At 43.4% G+C, this 12,138-nt stretch overlaps 2 protein-coding genes across 2 annotated transcripts in view; one reads left to right on the forward strand and one right to left on the reverse strand.

Moving 5' to 3' along the window:
- ACE2 (angiotensin converting enzyme 2) overlaps positions 1-2,322 on the forward strand; it is a 43,928-nt gene extending 41,606 nt beyond the window's left edge. The window contains exons 17-18 of the mRNA XM_050963607.1: positions 1,416-1,610; positions 2,072-2,322. Coding sequence (XP_050819564.1) covers positions 1,416-1,610; positions 2,072-2,189 — 313 coding nt within the window. The 3' untranslated portion in view covers positions 2,190-2,322. The remainder of the gene's footprint in view (positions 1-1,415; positions 1,611-2,071) is intronic.
- Positions 2,323-11,767: 9,445 nt separating this feature from the next.
- BMX (BMX non-receptor tyrosine kinase) overlaps positions 11,768-12,138 on the reverse strand; it is a 34,666-nt gene continuing 34,295 nt past the window's right edge. Inside the window, exon 17 of the mRNA XM_050937344.1 lies at positions 11,768-11,842. Within this exon, the coding sequence (XP_050793301.1) occupies positions 11,768-11,842 (75 nt within the window). The remainder of the gene's footprint in view (positions 11,843-12,138) is intronic.

Consider the following 12,138-nt stretch of genomic DNA (forward strand, 5'->3'; position numbering starts at 1 on the left):
CCGTGGCCCCACGAAGTCCCGGGACCTCCTGGTCAACCTCCTCCTCACCCTGGCAAAAAAGGCCATCCACGCGACCAGGGAGGGGAGGTTGGCCGATGGAGACTCCGGTGACTGTGGGGCTTGCTTCCGCTCCATGGTCCGATCACGCATCCGGGCGGAGTTCCTCTGGGCGGCGTCCACTGGCTCCCTTGACGCCTTTGAGGAGCAGTGGGCGCTGTCCGGGGTTCTCTGCTCGGTGTCCCCGTTGGGTTCCCTCCTTCTGACCCTTTGACCTCACTCCTGTCCCTGTTCTTTTATTAGTTGTCCCCGGCACTCAGTGGGTTCTGTGGTCCTGTGGGTCCTCCCTTTAGGCTGAGGGGGGATCCTTTAGCAGTGGGCGGGCTTCGCCCGCCCACTTCCCAGACACCCAATAGGTACAGCATCCAAGGCGGGCGTGTACTGGGCGCGGTTTACCCCATCCCAGACACCTGCCCTTTCTGTGGCATGAGAGAGACCCTGGCGCACATTTACTTAGAGTGCGCCAGGTTGCAGCCCCTACACCGGATCCTCATTAACATCCTATTACGTTTCTGGCTGCACTTTTCCCCTCACCTCCTTCTGTACGCACTCCCTATCCGTGGCCCCACAAAGTCCCGGGACCTCCTGGTCAACCTCCTCCTCTCCCTGGCTAAAAAGGCCATCCACGCAACCAGGGAGAGGAGGTTGGCTGATGGAGACTCCGGTGACTGTGGGGCTTGTTTCCGGTCCTTGGTCCTTTCACGTATCCGGGCGGAGTTCCTCTGGGCGGCTTCCACTGGCTCCCTTGACGCCTTCAAGGAGCAGTGGGCGCTGTCTGGGGTTCTCTGCTCGGTGTCCCTGTCAGGCTCCCTTCTTATGACCCTTTGACCTCACTCCTGTCCCTGTTCTTTTATTAGTTGTCCCCTAGAATCAGTGGGGTTCTGAAGTCCTGTGGATCCTCCCCTTAGGCTGTGGGGGGAATCCTTTAGCAGTGGGCCTGCCCACTTCCCGGAAACCCAATAGGTGCAGCATCCAAGGAACTTAGGGGTAAAGGGAAGGAGAGAGAGAGAGAGAAAGGATGCAAGTAGACAGTGCGGTCAAAGGGTTTCTTGTTTTGGTTTGGCTATTAGGATTGGGGATACTATTGTGTACGGTAACAAATCTGAATATGTCAGTTCTGGTTACTACAGAAATTCAGGTGTTCAGTTACTGTCTTTGGAGCAGGAGCAAATCTGGCATGTCTTGCTGCTGTATGCCTGCAGTATCATGCCAGAAAGTATCACTCTAGTACTGAAGCAGCATCTTCAAGCAGAGTTCAACAGAAGTTTAGAATACCTAGATGATTATATGGAATCCAAAAATCTTTGATATGTTTGTGTTTAATTTATTCATCTATTTAATTGTGCTCTGGATGGCAGAATGTCTCGGGGACGAATTAATGAGGCTTTCAAACTGGATGACAATACTCTGGAGTTTGAGGGTATTCTTCCAACACTGGCACCACCTTATGAACCACCTGTCACTGTCTGGCTAATACTGTTTGGGGTCGTCATGGGTGTGGCTGTGATTGGAGTCATTGTCTTGATCATCACTGGGCAGAGAGACCGAAGAAAGTAAGTAATATTTTTAATAATATATACCAGCAGCGGAAGGCCTGGCAACTCAACATTATTGAAGCTAGTCCTGAAGATGGGTTTTCAGCAAGCCTAAATTGTTTATTTGGGTTCCAAGTCACCCTAATGCACTGGAGGAGATGACCTACAATATGCTTTGCATGTCTTTTTTTTCCATAAGAATTATTTGAACCATAATTTTGATCTGAAACCAATACAACAAAGATTGGTTCATTGATTTACAACTTATTTGTTCAATGGTACTTCTACCATATGATGCCATATGACGTACCGCCTCGTGTTCCCATTAAAGTCAATAGACCCAGTGTAATTCGTTTTTGCAAAACGAGTCACATGAAATACAGTATTTTTTTACAATAGTCTCTTATTAGAATCCAGAAGTACTTGATCAAAGCAGAGGCTCAGCTTCCTGTATATTAACAGTTTCTTTTTGCTTATAGGAGAAGGAAAGCAGGCACAGATGAGTTAGTACAAACCAACCCCATCAACCCTGAACCTGAGGATGGAGAAGTCAATCCAGCTTTTATACAAGATGAAGATCACCAAACATCATTTTAGAAAATAATGCAAATTCTCCATTTAAGTTTTTGTTTTCATTTTAGCTTTAACAACAGTGCATTGGAAAGACCAAAATAATTCAGATGTCATTAAACATTATGTAAAAGCAGCAAAGAATCCTGTGGCACCTTATAGACTAACAGACGTTTTGGAGCATGAGCTTTCATGGGTGAATACCCACTTCGTCAGATGCATGTTCGACTACGTGCATCTGACGAAGTGAGTATTCACCCACAAAAGCTCATGCTCCAAAACGTCTGTTAGTCTATAAGGTGCCACAGGATTCTTTGCTGCTTTTACAGATCCAAACTAACACAGCTACCCCTCTGATATTAAACATTATGGATTCTGATATATTCAAGCAGTTGCCCATGTGCAGCCTAAGGCAAGTAAATGACTTGTTTGCCATCTCTGTGTTCAATCAGTGATGTACAAATACACAAGAGGTACATTGTGTGTAGCCCTTTCTTGAAATATATTTATCATATCACACTGCCACTTATGCTGCTATCCGTCAACCAACTATTTGCAATTTCTCTGTGTTTGTTCTATACCCTATTGCCAAAGGTTTTTAAATTAGCTATTTCTAGACTATGAGCAGATATATAAGAAGAACTGAAAAAGAAAGTGCTTCCTCCAGATGACGATGAAGCTGTCCAATAAGAAGAAAAATCAGAATTTATTAGGAGAGTCAGCTGAAAAAAGACCTCTTAGTCAATGGACACACACTGGGAAGCTGAGGAACCTCAGCTTTGGGGGATGCAGTTTGAAATTACATGAGTTTTTGCACCTTCAAAGTACCTGACTTCATACTAAATCCAAAACAAAAACTGAAAGAAGACAAACAGAAACTTGAACTTTGTTTAAATGTTGTGGCGTATGTAATTTGCCAAGTTGGTTGGCCTGGTAAGTATGGTGTTGAGGCCAAACAGCAAATGTTCCCCGAATGGGTTATGCTTCCAGCTGAAAAGGAAACCTATTGTATAACTTGCGACAAAGAGTCCTGTGGCACCTTATAGACTAACAGAAGTATTGGAGCATGAGCTGTCGTGGGTGAATACCCACTTCGTCAGAGGCATGCATCTGACGAAGTGGGTATTCACCCATGAAAGCTTATGCTCCAATACTTCTGTTAGTCTGAAAGGTGCCACAGGAGTTGTTGTCACTTTTTATAGATCCAGACTAACACGGCTACCCCTCTGATATTGTATAACTATGTTTTGGAATAAACTCCTCTAATATCAAATGATTAGAACTTGAATTATAATTTAAAATATTTCAGCATTTGGTTCCATTATTGAACACCTCACTAGTGGTAGCAGTTAGGTCATCATAATCTCATAAGCAGCTTTTATTTGCATGTATGGAAGTTGCTGTACATAGTCTGGTTTCTGACTTACCTTATTTGTTTTATTTAATAGTTCATAGACATTAAGATCAAATGATCCATCCTGCCCATTGTGTCCATCCTGATCATCTAGTCTGACCTCCTGCCCATTGCATGGCACAGAACCTCACCAACCCACTCCTGTAATAGACCCTTAGCCTCTGGTTGAGTTACTAAAATCTTTGAATCATGGTAAAAGACTTAGTTGTTGGATTTGTCAAATAATATTTCTGACGTTAGTATAGAACAGGATAAAATTGAGATCCCAGGAACTCTCTGACTTATGGTTGTGAGGAAGGTGAACTGGGAACATCGTGGTGATTTAATTTTTGTATGAGGCAAGAGAATCAGACTGTTCTTCAGATTATTAATGTTTCCCATTGAACCATTCCAGATCTCCAGATTGTACAGAAAATAGAACATGCTTTCTCCACTGCCACTAGTGGTTTAATTCTCACCTAAAATGGGCTATTCATCTATTTCTGTGGTTTTCAATCTTTTTTTCATTTGTGGACCCCTAAAATGTTTTGAATGGAGGTGCAGACCTCTTTGGAAATCTTAGGGCAGTGGTTTTTAACCTATTTCATATACAAATAAATCTGTAATAATCATTAACTCACTGAAAAACCCATATAAAACTTAGGGCTATCAAGCAATTAAAAAAATTAATCACCATTAATCGTGTGATTAAAAAAATTAATCATGATTAATCACACTGTTAAACAATAATAGAAAACCATTTATTTAAATATATTTGGATGTTTTCTACATTTTCCAATATTTTTATTTCAATTATAACACAGAATAGAAAGTGTACAGTGCTCACTTTATATTTATTTTTACTATAAATATTTGCATTGTAAAAAACAAAACAAATAGTATTTTTCAATTAATCTAACACAAGTACTGTAGTGCAATGTCTTTGCCATGAAAGTTGAACTTTAAAATGTAGAATTAGGTACAAAAAATAACTGATTTCAAATATAAAACAATGTAAAACTTTAGAGCCTAGAAAGTCCACTCAGTCCTACTTCTTGTACAGCCAATCACTCAGACAAACAAGTTTGTTTACATCTGCAGGAGATAATGCTGCCTGCTTCTTGTCATCTGAAAGTGAGAATAGGCCTTTGTATGGTACTATTATAGCCGGAGTCACAAGATATTTATGTGCCAGATATGCTAAAAATTCATATGTTCCTTCATGCTTCAACCATCATTCCAGAGGACATTCATTCATGCTGATGATGGGTTCTGCTAGATAATGATCCAAAGCAGTGCAGACCAATGCATATTCATTTTCATTATCTAAGTCAGATGCCACCAGCAGAAGGTTGATTTTCCTTTTTGGTGGTTCGGGTTCTGTAGTTTCTGCATCAGAGTGCTGTGCTTTTATGACTTCTGAAAGTATGCTCCACACTTTGTCCCTCTCAATTTTTGGAAGGCACTTCAGATTCTTAAACCTTGGGTCGAGTGCTGTAGCTATCTTTACAAATCTCGCATTGGCACCTTCTTTGCATTTTGTCAAATATGCAATGAGAGTGTTCTTAAAACAAACAACATGTGCTGAGTCATCATCCAAGACTGCTATAACATGAAATATATGGCAGAATGCATGTAAAACAGCAGGAAACATACAATTCTCCCCCAAGGAATTCAGTCATATATTTAATTAATGCATTATTTTTTTTAAGGAGCATCATCAGCATATCCTCTGGAATGGTGGCTGGAACATGAGGAGGAATACGAATGTTTAGCATATCTGGCATGTAAATACCTTGCAATGTCAGATACAAAAATGCCATGTAAATGCCTGTTCTCACTTTCTGGTAACATTGTAAATAAGAAGCGAGCAACATTATCTCCCATGAATGTAAATAAATGTATTTCTCTTAGCAATTGGTTGAACAAAAAGTAGAACTGAGTGGACCTAAAGGCTTTAAATTTTTACATTGTTTTGTTTTTTAATGCAGTTATGTAACAAAAAAATCTACATTTGTAAGTTGAACTTTCACGATAAAGAGATTTCACTTCAGTGCTTGTATGATGTGAATTGAAAAATACTATTTCTTTTGTTTATCATTTTTACAGTGCAAATATTTGTAATAAAAAGTAAATATAAAGTGAGTATTCTGTGGTGTAACTGAAATCAATATATTTGAAAATATAGAAAAACATCCAAAACTATTTAATAAATTTCAATTGCTATTCTATTTTTTAATAGTGGAATTAAAACTGTGATTAATCGCACTTAATTTTTTTGAGTTAATTGCATGAGTTAATGGCGATTAATTGTCAGCCCTAATACAAATACATTAATTTTTTTCCTAATACACTTCTACCCTGATATAACTCAGTCCTTGAGAGACAAAAAAAATCTCACTGTGTTACAGGTGAGACCGCATTATATCAAACTTGCTTTGTGCCTCCTTGTTCCCTGACCGCCCCCCCCCAGAGACCCCCGTCCCTAATCACCCCCAGGACCCCACCCCTTACCCAACCTCCCTGTCCCCTGACTACTCCGACCCTGTCATAAACAGATAGTTAAGGGTTAATGCCTCATTTAGCTGTAAAGGGTTAAGAGGATCAGTGAACCTGGCTGACACCTGACTAGAGGACCAATAAGGGGACAAGATACTTTCAAATCTTGGTGGAGGGAAGTCTTTGTTTGTGCTCTTTGTTTTGGGTGTTGTTCGCTCTTGGGACTAAGAGGGACCAGATGTCAGTCCAGACTCTCCAAATCTTTCTGAATCAGTCTCTCATGTTTCAAAAATTGTAAGTAACAGCCAGGCAAGGTGGAGTGGTTTTATTTTTGTTTTCTCAACGTGTAAATGTCCCTTTTTTGCTGAGAGGATTTTACCTTTGTTTGCTGTAACTTTGAACCTTAGGCTAGAGGGGGTTCCTCTGGGCTATACAAATTTGATTACCCTGTAAAGTATTTTCCATCCTGATTTACAGAGATGATTTTTACCTTTCTTCTTTAATTAAAAGCTTTCTTTTTAAGAACCTGATTGATTTTTCCTTGTTTTAAGATCCAAGGGGATTGGATCTGGACTCACCAGGGATTGGTAGGGGAAAAGAGGGGGGATGGTTAATTTCTCCTTGTTTTAAGATCCAAGGGGTTTGGATCTGTGTTCACCAGGGAATTGGTGAAGCCTCTCAAGGCTACCCAGGGAGGGGAAGGTTTTGTGGGGGACAAGAAGTTCTCCTGACACTGAAATTTCTGGATGGTGGCAGAGTTACCAGATCTAAGCTAATAATTAAGCTTAGAAGTGTCCATGCAGGTCCCCCCATTTGTACCCTAAAGTTCAGAGTGGGGAAGGAACTTTGACAGACCCCATCCACCCCACCCCCACCCCTTGACAGGCACTCACTGGCAGTGGCAGGAAGCTGAGCAGCTTGGCCCCAGTCCTCCAGCTCCCAGCCATGGCGCTCCGCTTCCCACCGTCAGTGAATGGGGGGAGGTTGGGGAAAGGATGCCCTCCCTCCACACTCAGCTGTGGTGGGAAGCTGAGCGACACAGCCCCAGCCCGCTCCGCTTTCCTTGCCCCAGCCCCAACCGTGTTGCTGGGGGGCAGCTGTGGAAAGGTTCTGCACTCACCTGTGGCAGGAGGCGGAGCCTGAGGCTGGGAGCTGGCGGAGTGGAGTGGGCTGGGGCTGGGCTGCTCTGCTTCCGCCACTGCTGGGGAGATCCCTTCTCCCAACCCCCCTCCCCTGAGTGACATGGCTGGGGCTGGGGCAAGGGGATCAGACCAGGCTGCTCCCAGTCCCCCACTAATCCCTCAGGGCACTCTGGGAGTGCAGGGCCCCCAAAAATGCCATCCCAGAGCTCCTGTCCCCCAGACCCTGGGGGGGAGCCCCTGACTGCCCCCGAGTCCCTCTGCCCCTTGTCGAACCTCTCGGCCCCAGCCTGGCCCAGCACCCTTAACACGCTGCTCAGAGCAGCCTGTCAGAGCTTTACCGCATTGTATGTGAGCCCGCTTTATATCGGGTCGCCTTATATCGGGGTAGAGGTGTACCTTTATTTTTCTATGTAAGCCATGGCTGTAGTTTCCATAGTGATGATGTGACCATAAATAGGAGGGGCGTTGGGCCATGTGACTATGAATGAGAGGAAAGATGTTTCATGAGACACCGTTTCTATTATGCTTATCAATGAGACGATTCATGTCCTTAAATTTAAGGATTTGCTCAAATTAGCAGGACTGAGACCTTACAGTTTATCTAGAAACTTCAGCTTAACCATATCTTCTTAACCAGCCTGCCTTAGCACCCCTGTTGCAATGCTGAGTGGGAGCCACCCGAGGTAAGCCTGTGCCCGAGCCCAGAGAAAGTGAGTGAGGGCGGAGGGGGACTGGAGTGGGGGGGTGGAGCCTCAGGGAAGGGGCGGGGTAGGGGCAGGGCAAGAGTGTTCGGTTTTGTGCAATTAGAAAGTTGGCAACCCTATGTCCTACCAGAATATTAAATGGCTGATGGTGTGATATTTTTTTTACAGCTCTGTGAGAATATCAAGCCAAATTTAGGAGAGTGCAGAGATGTGCTTGAAGTAGCTGTTTCCTGCCTCAGTTCCATATAAATTAATGGGAATTTTCCATTGATGTGGGACCAGGATTTGGTCTGTAATCTAGTACAGGGGTTCGTAACCTTTTTCTTTCTGAGCACATCCCCCCCGCCCTCCCAACATGCTATTAAAAACGTCATGGCTCACCTGTGCCACAAAACTGTTTGTCTGCATATGAAAGCCAGGGCTGGCATTAGGAGGTAGCACGTCGGGTAATTGCCTGGGGCCCCACACCACAGGAGGCACCGCAAAGCTAAGTTGCTCAGGCTTCAGCTTCACTCCAGGGTTGCCGGGTGCAGGTCCCTGGTTAAGTTCCCTCTAAGTTGCGTGGCCGCATAGCTGCTTATTAAGCCCCATGCAGGGGCTTGGGGCTTAGGGCTGTGGCAGGGGGAGACACCTCTCCCCGCCTACCTCAGCGTGGACCTGCCGCCATGGGGAGAGATGACCCTCCCCTGGCACCCGCCCCAGTGTGGAGCTGCCGTGGCTGGGAGAGAGGCGCCCCACTCCTCACACTGGCCCCAGTGCGGAGGTGCTTGCCCCTGACTTGCTGCAGCCGGGGAAGAAGAACCCCTCCCTTGGCCCAGCCCCACTGGAGCTGTGTAGCCAGGGAGATGCGTCTCTCCTCCAGCCCTGAGCTGCTAAGGTGACGGAGCCTGGGCTGAGGGGAGTCCTCTCTCCCCACTGTAGGCCCTGGGCAGCCCGCACCCCAGACACCTCATCCCTGGCCCAACCCCAGAACCTGCACCCCAACACTCTGCCCCAGCTCTGAACCCCAAACTCCTCATCCCCACCCCAGAGCCTTCACCTCTAGCCAGAGCCCTCCTCCCACACCCAACTGCCTGCCCAGCCTTGAGCCCCCTCCTGCACCCTGAACTCATCCCCAGACCCACCCCAGAGCCCGTCCCCAGAATCTCATTCCCTCCCCCATCAGTGATCCTCTTCCCCAGCCCTGAGCCCCTCCCCACTTCAAACCCCTTGGCCCCACCTCCACCACATGAATTTTGTTATGTGCACCAATATGAAGGTAATGTGTCACATATCACTTTCATATTGGTATATATAAGAAAATTCATTCTGCACATGGATGTAAAAAACTAGAGGGAACACTGGTCCCCGGGCTTCAGCCCTGCGTGAGAGGGCTTCGGCTTTCTGCCTTAGGCCCCAGTGAGTCTAATGCCAGTCCTGCTTGGTGACCCTCCTGAAACCTGCTTGTGGCCCCCCAGGGCTCCCCAGACACCTAGTTGACAACTGCTGTTCTAGCAGACTTTGACTTGTTCTAATAATGAAATCATAGAACACCAAGTATTTTTTCTATTTTATGAATGTTTCAGTGCAACAGCGTACACAACTCCGTTAAAATGTTGCCTCAAGTTAGATGTCATTAATGCAGCTGACAGTATCTTGCTACTAGAACAAAACTGTGCACGCATATGCTCGCATATACCCACTAGTAATTAATTTCATATAACTTGTGCATCTTTCACAATATTTAATAGTAGACTCCATCATCTACTTTTGTTAGGATCTGAATTCTTTTGACAACTGTGTGTCCTGTGTAACTTGTTTTATTTTTCACTTGGACCAACAAACAACTTTTATGCAAACAGGAAAACAACTAAGCTTGCCGTGTTCCCTTCATGCTGTAATGTCACAAAATGCCATGTAATAATCCAATCGACAATGCTAAATAAGAGATGTGGGCTAAAAATAACACAGTCTCAGCATCCGTTCATAACTTGCAGCTAAGACAAATGTATTCACTTTAGAGTTAAAGTTCCAAATGTCTCATCTAGATGCAGGAAGAAGTCTCATAAATTCTGGTAACCTTGTGCATTGAGATGAGTGATGTTTGCATTTAGCTGTGAATTTACAACATACAGGATTCTGATACAGACATGAGCCAAATCAGCTTTGCAGCACTCCACTTTGGTTTGTCAGACTCAAACAAACAATGCTGCCTCACACAGGTTTGGAGCTTCAGCCAAAGCACTAATTAAAGCCTCGTCTGAAAATGATCAAGTTCAGAGAGAAGCGGCTACCCTGTTTATATCCATAAAACTTGACGCTAACGAGAGAAAACGAAAGAAAGACCAACATCAAACATAGGCCAAGGCCAAGGACATATGGAAAACAGTTCACAACTGGCTCTTACATGTACTAGGCTTCAACACTAATCAAGCAATTTTATAAAGGAATCTAAATGTAACTGAAAACAAGGGAAAGGCCTATAACGAAGGATCAGTTAAAAGCATCTATTTTCATCCGTCTTAAGCAACATTTCCCTTACACTTCCCGTTCTGTATTGGGCATTATGGAGAAAAGGGGGAAAAACCTGTTAGAAATGCTATGCAGACATTACTGGCCAGTTCCTAATAGTCAGACAGGAATTTTTGTAAATGAACATAATTCCCTCTAATGTGCCTGTTTACCACTGTACTCCAGGTGCCAAAGCATCCTCTGCATTAATATTTCAGCCTGACTTTTAAAAATAAACAGTTCTGCTATACATGTTCTTTCTACTCCTTTAAAAATACCAGAAACATGGCAAGACAAACACTGGAGCAGTCAAATACATAAAGTTCAATGTACTCTTCCCCCCTGTAGAGCCAAAACAATTACTGTTACCATTACTATGAATCAAACACTATTCACAATTTTTCAACATGTACTTAGAAGAAAATAAGCCAAAATTTGCAAACCTGGGTGCCTAAGGTTAGGCTCCTAAATCTATATTTAAGCGCTTACATAGAAGTAAGTTCAGAGGTGCTAAGCAGTGCCAGCTGCCATTGCAGTCAGAGGGAGCTACAGTTGATGAGCACCTTTGAAAATTAAAGGCCTTCTAGTTAAGTGTCCAAATATGGATTTAGGAGTCAATTTTCAAGCACTAAAGTGTGAAATTTTTGGTCATGCTGTTATATTAATAACATTTCAAATGCTGATGTCTTCTTCCGGTATCTGGTCTTGCTGCTCCCATACTGATGTTTCAATAGACCAGCCTGTTTAAGGCTCATGGAATTCTAGACAAGGATAGTTGTGCATTATCAGGGATTAAATAGGGAATAAGAAGGTATCACTGCCACCAGTAGCCCCATAATTGTATTTCAAATGCCACACAGATCTAGTTTCGAATGAACAATGAATTAAATCTATGTCATTAGGGCCCAATCCAATATGCACTAGTCAATGGAAAGACTCCCCTTGACCTCAGGGAAACTGGATCAGGCCCTAGTGACCAAATTGATATGTTGTTTACTGGCAATAACATCCACATCCTGTTGTGATCTGAAATAAACCCACCATAACAAACCTTGAAAGAGTTTACATTATTACTGCATATTTCTCTGCTTGTGAAGTACTGGGGGTGGGGATCATACTAACAGCATCAGTAATATACTTCTACACTCTTCTTTCAGACAACACCAAGTCACCACAACTTCACAAGACTTTTCTTCTTTACTCTGTGTTGTTAAAGCACTGCAAATTAAAAGACAATGAAAAACCAGTGTAATACTGCTGGAGTCAGCCAAATCCGGAGTCAGCCAGATTTCAGAATTCACACAAGATTATTAGCTCCCGAAAACAGACTGGTGATATGTCAACCAATATTCAAAGCCACATGATAAGGACTTGTCTTCAAGACTTGTCATCTTCTCTGAGTGGTTCAATAATTGATAGGAGTTGCTGAAATGTGGGGCGCTTTTCTGGCAGCTATATGAAAACAAAGAACAACTTATGTAGTTACTTAACAGTGAAAATATAACATAGTTACTGTAACACATTCATTTTTCTTAGCTCAAACATGCAGAATTATGTAGCGGTAACTGCATTTATGTGGCAAAGCAATTTATGATTCCAAGCACTGTATGCTTTAAATCTTTCTTCTATTGCTATTGCTTTCTTTTTTCTTTCTCTTTAAAATTTTTGTTCTAGTAGAACTTATTTTTGTCATGTTTGGTGTGAGTCATATAAAAACTAACAATCACCATTTTATAGTAGCACCAATA

Source organism: Gopherus flavomarginatus, chromosome 1 (genome assembly GCF_025201925.1).
Source record: "Gopherus flavomarginatus isolate rGopFla2 chromosome 1, rGopFla2.mat.asm, whole genome shotgun sequence".
Classification (NCBI taxonomy): Eukaryota; Metazoa; Chordata; order Testudines; family Testudinidae; genus Gopherus; species Gopherus flavomarginatus.